The sequence below is a fragment of the Diabrotica virgifera genome, chromosome 5 (genome assembly GCF_917563875.1).
Source record: "Diabrotica virgifera virgifera chromosome 5, PGI_DIABVI_V3a".
Classification (NCBI taxonomy): Eukaryota; Metazoa; Arthropoda; class Insecta; order Coleoptera; family Chrysomelidae; genus Diabrotica; species Diabrotica virgifera.
The window spans coordinates 652,154-667,652 of NC_065447.1; the positions used below are offsets into that span (position 1 = coordinate 652,154).

The 15,499-nt window shown below is 32.4% G+C and overlaps 2 protein-coding genes across 3 annotated transcripts in view; one reads left to right on the top strand and one right to left on the bottom strand.

The window, feature by feature from the left end:
• LOC114333736 (dihydropyrimidine dehydrogenase [NADP(+)]-like) overlaps positions 1-15,499 on the top strand; it is a 66,320-nt gene that overhangs the window by 17,999 nt on the left and 32,822 nt on the right. The window lies entirely within an intron of this gene.
• LOC114333762 (pre-mRNA-processing factor 40 homolog A) overlaps positions 1-15,499 on the bottom strand; it is a 38,543-nt gene that overhangs the window by 8,376 nt on the left and 14,668 nt on the right. For both annotated transcript variants that reach the window (XM_028283773.2, XM_028283758.2), the window contains exons 6-11: positions 14,545-14,765; positions 13,240-13,404; positions 12,682-13,150; positions 6,363-6,592; positions 5,931-6,125; positions 4,292-4,519 (exon numbers count right to left, since the gene is read on the bottom strand). In XM_028283773.2, the coding sequence (XP_028139574.1) occupies positions 4,292-4,519; positions 5,931-6,125; positions 6,363-6,592; positions 12,682-13,150; positions 13,240-13,404; positions 14,545-14,765 (1,508 nt within the window). The remainder of the gene's footprint in view (positions 1-4,291; positions 4,520-5,930; positions 6,126-6,362; positions 6,593-12,681; positions 13,151-13,239; positions 13,405-14,544; positions 14,766-15,499) is intronic.

Consider the following 15,499-nt stretch of genomic DNA (forward strand, 5'->3'; position numbering starts at 1 on the left):
TCCGCAAAATTCAATCCGTACATTTTATGATCTCCAATTTTAACACCCATAGGTTCACATTCTCTTTTCCAAATATCCAAAACCCCCTCCAAATAAATATTAAAGAGCGTAGGTGCAATGCAGCAGCCTTGGCAAAGTCCTTTGGTCAGTTCTATCTTTTTTGTGACTTTTTGTCTAATCTTTCTCTCCCTCACAGCATTAATGTAAATCTTGTCCTTCTAGCACCTGCCAGAACTTAATAATGGGAGACTATCATATGCATGTTGAAGATCAATAAATACCATATTGTGTTCTAATGGCTTTTCTATTGATTGTTTTAGACAGAACACATATACAAGAACGACAAGTACGAAAGCCACTCTAATCTTCAGTGTCTTCCGAACAATCTTCATTTTTACTTCTTCACAATCTTCTAAATTTGTACAACGTCCATTTATTAGGACAACTTGTTTAAGATTTTGTTTAGAATACATTCTTGAAGACTAGATATTTACTTCTCAGGTACCATACTTCCTACTCTCTTGTAATAATTTTGAAAAATTGTCAAAAATGTCCTACTTTAAATAGCACATGTTAATTCAGTAAAATCGCTCAATAGTGTAGGAAACAGAGGTTGAACCTTGCAAAATGAAGATTCAAAAGATTCAAAAATTTATTGACTACGTTTACAAAAAAAATTTTTTGAATTGTAGCAAGTCAATTTGATATATATATATAAAATACATGAGATAATGTGTACATATATACAATATAACATATAGAAATATAATTACATTCACGCACATTTACAAAATATGACATCAGAAAACATAGTGAGTAATATTCATGTCCATGATACTGCTCTAAAATGATCGAAATATTCACTAACAGAGTAAAAAGCAAATCTCAGTAGATATTTTTTCAGAATGACTTTAAATTTATTGATTGTAAGGTTTTTAAAATCTATAGGTAGGACATTATATATGTTAAAATCAATTGAGTTTTTTTGTGATTTACTCAAACGAGATTTGACTGTTCTGATATTATTTGCACCTCTTGTGCTGTAATTATGCAAGTCAGACTGTTTAACTAAAGTATCTGCAGTTTTGTGTGTTTCCACGAGAACATTGTATAGCCATAGTGTTGGCAAGGGCATTATTTTATATTTAATAAATAATGGTTTGCAAGATTCCAAGTAACCAACTTTTGCAATTATTCTAATTGCTTTTTTTTGCAATTTAAATATTGTTAGTGCATTGCAAGAGTTTCCCCACAAAATAACGCCATAGCTTAAAAACGAATGGAAGAGAGAAAAATAAATTGTTCTTAAGGTATCAACACTTGTAACAAGTTTTAGTTGTCTAAGTAAAAATAAAGTACTGGAAAGTTTGCCTTTGAGATGGTCAATATGGTTATACCAAGTCAGTGTGTTGTCAATTGTCATGCCCAGCAATTTTACAGTATTTTTTTCCACATGAGCATCGAATGGATGAGTTGAAATAAATAAATTTTGAGTTTTGGTGTCATTTAGTCTAAGTTTATTTGCTGCGAACCATGATTGGGCATTTGAATTTATGTTCCTAGAATTAGTTTCTAAAAGAGAACGATTTCTGTCAGAAAAAATAAAAGTAGTGTCATCTGCAAATAGTACTGTTTTACATGGAGCCATAAAATTGGGCAAGTCATTAACATATATAATAAATAATAGAGGGCCCAAAACAGAACCTTGTGGAACTCCATGCTTAACATGCTTAAATTCAGAGAGACAATTTCCGTATCTGACTGCTTGGTATCTATCACTTAGATAAGATTTAATTAGTTCTAGAGGAGTACCTCTGATGCCGTAAAAGTGCAGTTTTTTTAGTAAAATTTCATGAGAAACACAGTCGAAGGCCTTTGAAAGATCACACAACGTTACAGCAGTTTGGTTATGCTTCTCCAGGCCATCCACTATGCCACTCATCACATCTAAGAGTGCATGAGTTGTGGAACGATCCTTTCTAAACCCATATTGTGAACTGGTAAGAAAGTTATTGGTTTCAAAGTACGATATTATGCGTTGCTTCAGAATTTTTTCTATTATTTTACTGAATATGGAAACGATAGAAATTGGTCTATAATTGTCTACAAGATCACGATCGCCCTTCTTAAATACAGGAACAATTTTGGAGTATTTAAATCCAGTTGGAAATATCCCGATTGAAAAAATGTTATTAATGAGATGTGTTAAAGGATCAGTAATTATTTCACAAGTATTTTTTATAAAAGAAACGTTTAGCTCATTTGTATCCAAACAATTTGAATTTTTTAGTGAATTTATAACCTCCCATACTTCTTGTTGAGTAGTTGGAGATAGTAGATAAATGGACACAAGTCCGGTTTTATTTTTTTTTTCTGGTATATCAAGGGGTGCTTATTATGAGACTAACTTTTTCTTAAAAAAATTCGCCCCCGAACCCCCCTTTTCACCCCTTTAAAGCCTAATTTGTGGTTTTTGCGAAACGTAGCCCTTCCTGTACATTTTGCAAAAAATTTATTTAATAGTAAAATGAAGAGGCCTATATTTCCTACTATTTATTTCCCAACAGCATATGTCTATCACCCACCGTTTCGCGGGGGTGGCGCCCCAAAGATGACAAATTTTAAAAAATCTGTTTTTAAAAAAAATTATTTTTCCCTAACTGTAATGAAAATTGAGAAGAAGCCCTGCGGCAGTTAATCACAAATAAGTGGCTGATTTTTTGGTATAGGTTTCATTTAAGGGCAATTGCAAATTTTTTAATTACAGGGTGTTAATTTTAAAAAACCCCTTTTTATACCACCTGAACCGCCTATGTTAGAGTAAAAAAACTTTCAGCGATTATCCATGTACTGGTGTTATTTACAAATTTCTATAATGCACCCCCATTTTTTTTCCGGGACCACCCCAAAAAAAAGGAGAATTAATAAAGAAAGTGATTTTCTTGGAATCTTTCACACACCATGCCCTTTATTAAAATGCTTTATATATCATTTTGTGCATGTTCCTATTACCCATGCATGGATATTAAAAGCGATTTCTTGATAAAACCCCTGTAGCCAAAAAAAAATAAATAAAGGGAGGGTTGAAAAAATTTTTTTTTTTGCTTTTTGATCCACATTGACATATGCTCCATCAATAGGGTTTTTCATAAAAATATATGATTATTGCAACATCCCTGCGGAAACTACCCCTATCCTTGAAAATAAACTGCAGAAACTACCCCTATCCCTTGGAGAGCATGTTTTTACGATTTTCTCATTACCTATGCATTTTTTTGAAACAACGCTTATACAGAATTAAAGACCACAATTTGCTCTACAAATAAGGTCCTATACATTTTTTTCGTATAAGCAACCGTTACGGCACAGTGGCGCCGTAAACCTCAGAAATGCTTTGGCGGGCTCCAGTTTTTGTTTTTTTTTTTTCGTCACCTATTCATTTTATTGATAACGTACTTATGAAAAATAAAAGAACACACTGTCTGATACACATTATTACCTATGCATATTTTATTTTCTTTGCACCCTAAAGCCACAGTGGTGACCCAAAATCAATTTTTGATTATTTTCTTTATTAATTCTCCTTTTTTTGGGGTGGTTCCGGGGAACATATGGGGGTGCATTATACAAATTTGTAAATAACACCAGTACATGGATAATCGCTAAAAGTTTTTTTACTCTAGCATAGGCGGTTCAGACGGTTTAAAAAGGGATTTTTTTAAAATGTAACACCCTATAATTAAAAAAATTGTAATTGGCCTTAAATGAAACTTATACCAAAAAATCAGCCAATTATTTGTGATTAATTGCCGCAGGGTTTCTTCTTAATTTTCATTAGAGTTAGGAAAAAATAATTTTTTTAAAAAACATCTTTTTTAAAAATTTGTTAAATTTGGGGCGCCACCCCCGTTAAACGGTGGGTGATAGACATATGCTGTTGGGAAATAAATAGTAGGAAATATAGGCCTCTTCATTTTACTATTAAATAAATTTTTTGCAAAATGTACAGGAAGGGCTACGTTTCGCAAAAACCACAAATTACCCCCTTGAAAGGGGTGAAAGGGGGGTTCCGGGGCGAAATTTTTAAGAAAAAGTTAGTCTCATAATAAGCACCCCTTGATATACCAGAAAAAAAAATAAAACCGGACTTGTGTCCATTTTGCGAGGTTCAACCTCTGTTTCCTACATTACAAACAATTTAAAAATCTCTACAATCGACTCATACAAACCTTCGTCAAAATTTTATTTCCTTACTCTTACTAATACAATAAATTAACGATCATTCACTTACAGGAGACATTTTCCTCTTATGTTTCTTCTTCGATTTCTTCTTCCGATATTCGTCTGCGCTGTCTTCAGAATAAGGCGTAGGGCTTTTCGATTTGTGTTTGGACTTCTTATGTTTATCGCTACCGGAATCGCTCGAAGAGGATTTGTACACCTTCTTCTTCTTTTTCTTAGACTTCTTGGACCGGGAATGGTGATGGCTGCACGATTCCTCCATTTCATGTTGAAATTCCTGCAAATATTTTTAAATTGTTCATTTGTTTAGGGTTCGAAAGTAAAAATACGATATAACAAAAGAAAATAAAGAAACCAGCAGAAGGTAATGGAGCAAGAAGGAAAAGAAAGGCATAGAAATTAAGGAAAAGGGTGTAATGAATCAAAAACAAGAAACAAAAAGGTACAAAAAGAGGAAAGGAAACAAGAAAACAGAAACAAGAAGCAAATAAAAAGATGGAAAGGAAAGAGGAAAAATGGGTTAAACATAAAAAGACAAACGAAGCAAGAGAAAAAGAAGCAAAGTAGCATAGTAGCAGGATGAAAATTAATGTGGGAAGCAAGAAAAAGCAAAAAAGCAAGAGTAACCAAAAGGAGCAAAGGAAGGTAAAATCAAACAAGAAGAATGAATAAATAAATAAAAAGGCATAGGGAAGCAAGATAAATCGAAAAAATTACTAGAAACAAGAAGAGTGCACGAAAAGGAAAAGAGAAAACGAAAAAAGGGTACGAAATCATAAAAGCAAGAATAAACTAGAATAATAAAAAAAGATGCAAAAAAAGTCAACACAAGCAATATTATACGCTAGAATAAATTAGTAATAAGTTAAAATTGATTAAAATAAGCAAACAAAAATATGAGAATGTACTAATAGACAAGAAAAAGCCAAATATAGCAAGAACAGTAAAGAATGCGATCGAGAAAACATCAAAAAGCAAAAAGACGTGATAAAATAAGAATCAGTGAGAAAAATCAGGTATCCAAAAGAAACAAGAAGTAGCAAAAGGCATAAGTAAGTAAGAGAATTCAAAAAAACGAAGAGATCACAAAGAAAAAAGAAGCAAAAGCCACAAATATCAATAAAAGGCTAAAAAACAAAAGATATGACATAAATAATAGGAAATAAGAACAAGCAAGAAGTAGTAACAACTACGGGGTAACGTAAAAAGGAAATCAGAAGCTAAAGAAGACGAAATAAAGTAAAAAATGTCAGTAACGGGGGCAAACAAAAACAAGAGGAATAAAAATAGTTGCAAAAAGAAATAAGAAGCAAAAGAAGACACGATAAAGCAATATGAAATAAAAGAAGATCCAATAATAAGCAACAAAAGACAATATAAAGCAAGAAGAATGCAGGTTAAGCCAAAATTAACCAAACAGAAACAAGAAAAAATAAGATTAAGCTAAAACATGCAATACAGAAGTAGCAATAAGCAACACAAGAAGAAGCAGAAACAAAAAGTAAGCTAGAAACAAAAAAAAAGGTAGAACCGCAAAGGACAGGCAAGAAATAGCAGAAAGAATCAAAAAGTGGCGCGGAAATAAGAGTAAAAAATACAGTAATGGAAGAAAAAATATAATAAAGATAACAAGGATGCAAAAAATTTTAAATTATTTTCTAGTTTTAATAATGTTAACTGATACTTACCCTATAGACTCTTTGTCTTTCACTGTCAGATTCAAACGCTAAAAATTCGTCCTCCTTTTCCAATTTTGCTTTAACCTCATCCCAAGGCAATTCGAAATCAATATTCATCTCTTTCAAGAGCTCCTTCAAATTGGATTCCAACTTCTTCATCCGTTTACTCTCTTCCTTCAGTCTCTCCTTTTCTTTCACTTCAGCCTAAATAAAAAAAAACAAATAATATAATGCAATTCACAAGGATCACAAAAATAAAATATTCCTAGATCTACTGAAAAACTGGGCATTTCACAACATCTGGCAACAGCGACTTCCATAAGAGTCTGTGTTGCGAGATTGAAAATTATTTTTTCCCCAGCGTCTAGGGAAATTTAAAAAAATCTAAGTCTGCTCATTTTTGGCGCTTTTTGTGGTAGAATATTTGAAGAGTTTTCTTACCTTTTCTAGGAAGGAATTGTATGTCAATTTCACATTTCCAGCATCCAACGCAGCAGACCTCTTGTCTTCGCAGATGACAGTAGCAAATTGATCGAAAGTAGTATCAATTTGTACTTCAAATGCTTTTTCTCTGAGAATGTCTTTGATTACTTTCTTCTCGTCGTGGAACCGCGCCTTCAGATCTTCGACATAAAATTTAAAGAGGTCTAAAGGAGTTGAACCGTTCTGACCTAAAAAAAGAAGACATTAATTCCATCCTTTCCTATTACATTTTAATGCATGAAATAGCATTATTGGCAGCAAATAATGGTAGTTAAGTTACGCCCTGAACCTTTATTTAACATTTCTTTTAAAATGCTTTTTATATCTAATTTTGACAAGGTGACAATTAGGCTGTTGATTATGTACTAGTACTAGTACTAGAAAGGAAATACAACGTTATCGGGGTTTTATTATTTCATATGGTCAATGAATCTCTATATATGAAAAAACCGCGGAGTGCTACCATTTAAAGGGGTGCGTTTTTGAGAAATGGGTGAATTAGTCCCTGGGCACAGGTTACATTAGGGTGAGTTCTATGCATTTTTGGTACAAACACGTCTACATAAAAATTGTTCCTGGTTAAATTTACTATCTAAATATAACTTTTTAAAGTCAAAGATACTTTTTTTATAAAAATATATTCAAAAGACAAAGCACAAAGAAAACCAAAAGAAAGAAATTTTGTTTTTTGTCCAATAACTTTTGTCCACGGGGATATAGGTATAGACACTGCTTTACAGAAAAAAACTTACATATTTTATCTTTAAAATGATGTTTGGTAGAGGTCATTAGGATGTACAGTTTTCGAAATATGATTTTTCAAAGTTCGCCACTCACAGCAATTTTGGGTAATTTTCCTTGTTATTTCGCAAATATTGATCTGTAACTTTTTTCTACGTAACTTTAGGCATATGCAATGGTACATGTAAGAGGAATAGAAATTAATTACCTTTAAAATGTTCTACTGTATAATGTTGTACGACTTCTTTTAAAGAGGTTATCTTTTTCAAGACTTTATACTTTTAACGAGTTTTTATATTTTTCACGATTATTTTTTAAATTTCCCATTATAACTTTTTTTCTATATTTAGGCATATATTATACTTATAATAAAAAATAAAGCTTATTCTGCTTAATTTAAAATGGTGTATTATAAAAAATTCTAGGATTATTTTTGAATAAGATATGCTTTTTTAAAATGTAATAAGTACTTGCAACGATTTTTGATTTTAGGATTATTTTTTAAATTGCTCATTATAACTTTTTTATGTGATTGTGTGTTTTTTTTTTATAGGTAATACTTTGGATCCACTTGATTCCGCCGGGCAAACTTTAAAATATCGATTAATTCCAATATTTACTGTCAAAGCTCCTGCATCACAAGCTTTGCTTGAAAAAATAGCATGTAAATGTACCAAAGGATGTACAAAAAACTGCGGTTGTAGGAACCTAGGAATTAGTTGTTCAATATTCTGCAAAGGGTGCATGTGCATCGGTACTAATTGTGGAAACTCTAAGATAACTGAGGTGTCAGAGGAAGATATTGAAATTGAAGCTAATGCTAACGAAGAGATGGACTTTGATTTTGAAAATTTTTTAAATGTCAACGTTTTAATAATTTTAACTAAAGTGATGTTTTCTAAGACTAATGTTTATGTAATTTTTGTAAAAGAAATAATTTTAAATAATACAGGTAAAAAAATATCAAATAATCACTCGGTGTCCATTACATATTTAAATATAGATGATACACCATTTTAAAGAACAGAAAGTAAGCCCTCTTTATTGAGCAATATATAGTATATTCATGCACAAGAAAAAAAAGTTATAATGAGGAATTTCAAAAATAATTATAAAAAATGTAAAAAATAATATTTTTTTATATTAGATATTATATAATATATAATATAATATATTATATATACTATATGTAATATATAATATATTATATAATAATATTATTTTATTTTTATATTATATTGTAAAAAATCGTTAAAAGTATAAAATCTTGAAAAACCATAATCTCTTTAAAAAAAGTCGTACAACGTTATACAGTAGACCATTTTAAAGTTAATTGATTTCTATTCCTATTACGTGTACTATTGCATATACCTAAAGTTACGTAGAAAAAAGTTACAGAACAATATTTGCGAAATAACAAGGAAAATTGCCCAAAATTGCTGTGAGTGGCGAACTTTGAAAAATAATGTTTCGAAAACTATAAATCCTAATTACCTCTACTAAACATTTTAAAGAAGATATATGTAGGTTTTTTTTCTGTAAAGCAATGTCTATACCTATATCCTCGTGGACAAAAGTTGTGGGATAAAAAACAAAATTTCTTTCTTTTGGGTTTCTTTGTGCTTTTTCTTTTGAATATATTTTTGTAAAAAAAAGTACCATTGACTTTAAAAAGTGATATTTAGATAGAAAATTTAACCAGGAACAATTTTTATGTAGATATGTTTGCACCAAAAGTGTATAGAACTCACCCTAATGTAACCTGTGCCCAGGGATTAATTCACCCATTTCTCAAAAACGCACCCCTTTAAATGGTAGCACTCCGCGGTTTTTTCATTTCATATATAGATGTCCATTGACCATATGAAATAATAAAACCCCGTTAACGTTGCAGTTCCTTTTAGCTATCTTATTTTGAATATAATCAATAGCCTAAATGACCAATATTCCGAAACTACTTCTCGAATCGGCAGAATAGAAATTTTAGGACATGGAATGGTTGAAACTTTATTGAAGACATGTATTAGACCGCAGGAAAAACATGTAGCTCGAAGATAAATGCTGGAAAAACTAAATGCATGGCAATAAGAAAGGGAGCACTTTTTAGAGTACAACTGCAAGTAGATAATGCTACAACATTCAAGTACTTGGGAATGATGGTGAATGACCAATGACATCCTCAACAAGAAATAAAATGCCGTACCGAACAAGCAAGACAAGCTTTTATTAAATTTAGATCGCTACTTTGTAACCACAATCTTCCCTTCAATCTGTTACAGAATGGTTAAGTGCTATGTATGGGCCATACTGTTATATGGCATGGAGACACAGACATTGAACATATCTACCATTATTAAGGTGGAGGCTTTCGAAATGTGGACCTTGCAAATAATGTTCAGCATACCATGGACAGATAGGGTGAGAAACGAGGAAGTCTTGAATTGCTTAACTTGATCAAGATATGAAAAATTGGACACCTGGGCCATATCCTGAGAGGCGAAAAATACGCAATTCCTCAACTAATAGAGAGGAGTAGGTCGCAAACAAATGCCATGGCTACAAAATATAAAGAACTGGACAGGCATAAATACCACTGGCAAGGTTTTGCATACCGCAAAAGGCAGACGTCTGACCTTAATATAATTCGCCAACGCACTATAGGTGCATGGTGCATAAATGGCATTAAATATAATTTAAAGTAACTAAAAATTAAGCTAAAGCTACACTGGACTCCTAATACTCTATTGTCGACCTAATCTGTAAACTGCGTAACTCCATTTATCCAAATTTTACAGGAGACACAAAAAACTATCTCTCTAAATATGACTAATACGAATACTATTTGGACGGCGTTATGCAGAAAGCTACCAACCCTCAATAGTGGCAAACTGAGATAATCAAGTTTAAAGTTTTTATTGATTTAAAAAATCTGTAGGCTATGTTGCTGCTACTTTGTAACTTTTTTTTGACCGTGGATAAATATTTTGGTATTTTCTACATGTTTAAATATTTTAATTGTAAATTAAAAAGAGAAATGGCAAATTTTTGTGGATTGGTAGGTTTATGCATTTTGCAAAGTGGGAAATTAATACCAACAATATTAAATAAAAACAACAGTAAAGTTAGAAAAATTATTTTTATTTACAGGAAGTTAAGTATATGAATATTTAAGGTATTAATTTAATAAATTTTAATATTAATCTACTTCATCCACTTCAAAATCTAGATTTTCAACATTGACATTGTACCCCTCACCCCTCAACATCTTCAGTTACATGGGCACCCTGCAAATTTTGATAAAAAGTCAATGCATCAGCAGGAATAAGGTGCATCATTTCCTTTAAATTTTGTAATTTCGCCTCAGCGATAGGCTTTCCGTTAGGCCTCAGTGCTATTAAATCGCTAAAGATTTCTTCGTTAGCAGTTCTACCCCGAGAAGATTTTTTGATAGAAATTTTTTGATACGGTTGTGAATAATCGTGTTGTTGTATCATTAGCAGAAATGGGTCAGACTTTTCTATTTTGATTGACCTAATTTTCAACCAATTAATTTTTTCTTTATCTTCGGTCACTTTGCGATTAGTAATTTTTTTCTCAATGTTTATTACGCCTAAAAAATCTTCGACGTGCATTTGGGTTACTACCAATGATCTCTGCTTTCTACAAGAAAATATTACCTCGATATAGTCATTTGGGGTATATAATCTTTGCTGTCGTTTAAGAGCCGACTCAATATCACTGAAATCAGTGTCGTTGGGCAAAAAACTATGACCAGAACAGAGATATTTTACGGTAATGCTTTCCGTAGCACGGAATGCACGTAGCACCGTAGTTACGGTAATGCCGGTAGGTTTGTGCGTGTCCCATGCAAAATTGATTTAAGCATAAGTATTAACTTAATATTTCGATTTTGCCCACCGCAAGAATCACACCAAAGCGTAAGATGTTTGACTTTTGGAGTTAATTTAGTTGTAACATGTTTTATAAGGCAAGAGCCTATTTCTTGGGCGCCCCTTCCAGCTGAACCTTCTACCCAAACGTAGCAGTATCCTCTATTTTCTTTAGCACTGTGTATTCCTGCATTATACACCCATAACTGACGCTTATAAAATACGATGCCTGTAGGTATTGTGGGAAGCCGTAGGGTTTTTTTCCAAGTCAAAACTTAAACATTCTTGATCTGTTTGTTCAGTCGCTATCTTGAAATCATCTCTTCTCATTTTCTGTGCCTCCTCTGCAACTTGCAAATGCTTCGTATGTTCCTGCTTTAACTCTTTTTTTTTTCTTCATCCTTTTCATTATCTATTTCATTTTAAAAGTATAGCAAACATTGCAGGTGTCTTTTTTTAATGGATTTATTTTCAAATTAAATTTCGTGTAGAATATGTTCTTGTATAACATTAAGCTTACGGGATTGGTTTCTTCCTGCTTGTACATGTCATGCATTTGTTGTAAAGTGATACCAGGTGATAAATATTTCGCCTCTGCTTGTTCCCGACGGTAGTGTGAAATGTATTTAGGTATTTTATTAATATGACTAACAACTGCTTGAATTCGTTCATCTGCTAATTTGTTTTTGCCTCCCTGCTTTAAAACTCTTTGATCACTAGTAGGTTTAAAATCCTAACACTTCGATTACTGTACATTATGCTAAATAAAAAGTGTACTTTCAACCACTTTTTCACTGTATTCAAAGTTCTTTTTAACTATCTAGACAATCTAGACCACTACTAAAACACATTAAACACGCCGGTAATCCAGTAAACCACACTCAAAACAATACATAAAATTATTAGGTTAGGTTATTATAACTTTAGAGTTGTAGATCCCAATATTTGCAGAAAGCTACCAACCCACTTGGATGCAAGTGGCGCTTTATTAAAATTCTACCAAGTGGGTTGGGAGGTTTCTGTAAATTAAAAGTATACTACCAAGTGGGTTGGTAGGTTTCTGCAAATTAGAATATCAGATAAATTTAATATGTGGCTTAGCATTTTTATAGTTTTATAGGTTATATATTAATCTAGAGGTGGTAGGTTTTTACAGAATGCAGAACTCGTATTTTGTTGTCCAAATATGCATACAACCCAATATCTGATATATTGAGGGTTGGTAGCTTTCTGCATAACGCCGTCCATTTATCTCCCATTTTAATAGATAGGATGGTAAAAAGGAAATATTTTATAGATACACATATCACTAACATTTGTATATTGTTTAATAAGTAGGTATTTAATATTACTTACCATTAACTTTTTCTTGAAAATATCACTTTCTAAACAGTGATAGGTCAGTCGTGTGGTATGACAAACTAGGGAGTTACGCATTTTTCGTACTAAATTTGGCGACAGAGGGATACGGTGTAAACGAAGAGGTCGCTATTTTCTCATCTGGTAAAAATATGCATGTGCGTCCTTTTTTAAACGATAAGTAGGGACTTTTTGAAGCAGATGGTAGTAACTTATTTTCAGAGAATTGTGGAGTTACGCAGTTTACAGATTAGAACGACGTTATGTAGACATAAAAATAATCTTACCTAACATCGCAGAAAATCGAATATCCGCCGAAATAATCGGATACAACTCTACCCAAAGCGACATCGAAGTCAATTTCCCTTCTTCATGCAAATGATCCAAAAGTGCTAGAAACTGATCCCTGTTTTTCCTACATTGTCTCTTCAATCTCCTCTTCTCTCGTTCTCGCTCTTCAGCATATTCTTTCTCTAACACCCTGATATGTTCTTCGAAAACTATAAGGGCATCTTCTTTGTCCATGGCGAGCAGATTTACGTCATTTTTGAAGGTGCTGTTCTCTAACAAAGACACCTGGGCCTCACTCCAAGTGGTATCATAGTTAATTTTAGTCATACACTCTAAAACTTCGGACAGTTTCTTCATGTTGCGCTTTTTCAGATTCTTGGCATCTTCTTTCTCACGCTTGGCCAAAGAAAACATGACGTCATCGTAGATGTCTCTTCTGTCTTGGTCGTTGACGTTTTGCCACACCTACACACAAAAAAATAGTTTCTGCAGATATAGAAGGACAGTAGCAAAAAATGTAACAAGCTAAAAGAAAGCTGAATTCAAAATCTTACCTCCTTTGTGCTGAATAGTTCATCGCATCTGTAATATTTCGTACTTGAAGATATAAGGTCAGTAGCAAGAAGGAATTCTTCCAATTGTTCTTTATATTTCTTAGACTTTAGCCTTTGTTCATCCTTTTCGTCTTTTTGTTTTTGAGTTTTATATGCATTAAAAACCTAAAAGAAATAAAAATTTCCTTAAGAGTATAGGTAAAGTATATAAGTTCCCAAGTAAAGAATATAACTTCGAAATTGTCGGCCAATTCGATTACTTGGGAGTAACACTAACAAATAGGAACGAAGAGAACCAAGAAATAGCAAAAAGAATGGCGAAAGGTAGTAAGAGTGCTGGAAGTCTAAATAAGATACTGAGGTCGAAGATAATATCCAGAAAAGCAAAAAAACGAATATATACAACAGTTATCCGACCTACGGTACTCTATGCTAGCGAGACCTGGACATTAAATAAAGATATGGAAGTAAAATTAGATAGATGGGAACGAAAGATCCTCAGAAGGATATATGGAGGTTTAAAAGAGGGGAATATCTGGCGAAGAAGAACGAATGAAGAAATAATGCAAATATATGGACAACCAAAAATAACAACACTCGCCAAAATTCAAAGATTAAGATGGCTTGGGCATATAGCAAGAATGGAAGAAGGAAGAGTTCCCAATCAACTAATAAACACGGAGACTGGTACAAAAAGAAAAAGAGGACGCCCCCGAAGAAGATGGTTGGAGTCTGCAAAAGAAGATCTGAAGTCGCTGAGGGTACAAGATAGGAAAAACCTAGCACAAGACAGAAAGAAATGGAAGAAAACAATTGGAGCCTTGGGCCCCTAAGGCCTGTTGAGCTGAACTATATATATAAGAGTATAGGTGTAAAATTTCGGACCGATGTTTTTTAAATGAATTAATTTTTTTCAAATCCTGAGAATACTAATAAATATTTAAAAAAAATTTAATTGCAGAATGAAAAGTTTCTTTTGAATGAGATATTTGAAATTAAAAATCATACTAAATTTTCTCTTTTTTTTTCACCCCTGTAACTTATTAAAATAAACATTATATAAGTTTTCAGGGACTTTCGGCCCTCGGCAATAATGTAATCTTTCATTCTGCGTTTCAGCTTTTCAAAAATATATTTTCTCAGGATTCGAAAAAAAAATGAATGCATTTAAAAAGCATTGTCACGAAATTTTGCACCTATGCTCTTAATATGCTAACTTTCAATCAATATTTATGACAAAATAAGACTCTTGTAACTCTACTTATAAAAAAATTAATAAAAAGTTATCAAAATTCAATATTATACCTGTTTTTTCTCATTTAATTTCTTGAAGGTCTCGTATCTAGGATCTGATGATATAATCTTGACACACTGTTCCCAGCTGGCGTTTGAAGGAACATTTTTCTCTTTCAGAAGTTCCTTAAACGCCTCAGTTGCTTCTTTCTTGTTGGTAAATACTATTGGCTCAGGTGTTGCTGTACGAGACTCTTTCGAAGCTTCAGCTTGAGGAGTACTGGTATCTTCATCTAATAAGAAAAAAATTGTACATTAATTCATTGGAAACTTAAGTCTAGTTTTAATTTAGTTGCATCATGTTATATTGATGCTTTGACGGAAAAGACAGTAATAGCTGTCAAATTTCATTTTATTGTTATACTGAATTCTCTTTGCCGAGATTCACATTGACACATTCGGAATAGGAAACATACAGCAAAAAAATTCCTACCTCACACTATTAACTGCTCAAATCAACTTAATCTTTCATTAAAAAAAGAAGAATTATTGGAAAGAGTGGTAGCGTATAGCCATAAAATTTTGTGGAATTTATTTCCTCAAAATATTTTTATTTTGTACAATAAATAATTTTCTCATTTGTTATCAATACATTATAATGGTGTAAATAAATCAATCAAATGAAATAGAGAATGTGGAGAAATCCCCTTACGAATAATTCACACATCCACCATTTTGGGTTGGGAAATTTTTTTTAATAGAATTAAAGATCCAAACACTAGTTCTTAGAAATGTGTTTCGCCCTCTTCAACCTCTGGGCTCATCAGTAAAGATGAGAGGTTGAATATCTTTAGACACATTCCACTCAAAAACAACATTCGAGACCTAGACATAGCAGAAGCGTAGATCTACGCCAAATCTGACAATGACAGTCTCAAGTTTTAATTCCCTAATTACTTAAATTCATTCTCATCTTTACTGATGACCCCAGAGAGGTTGAAGAGGACGAAACACATTTCTACGAACT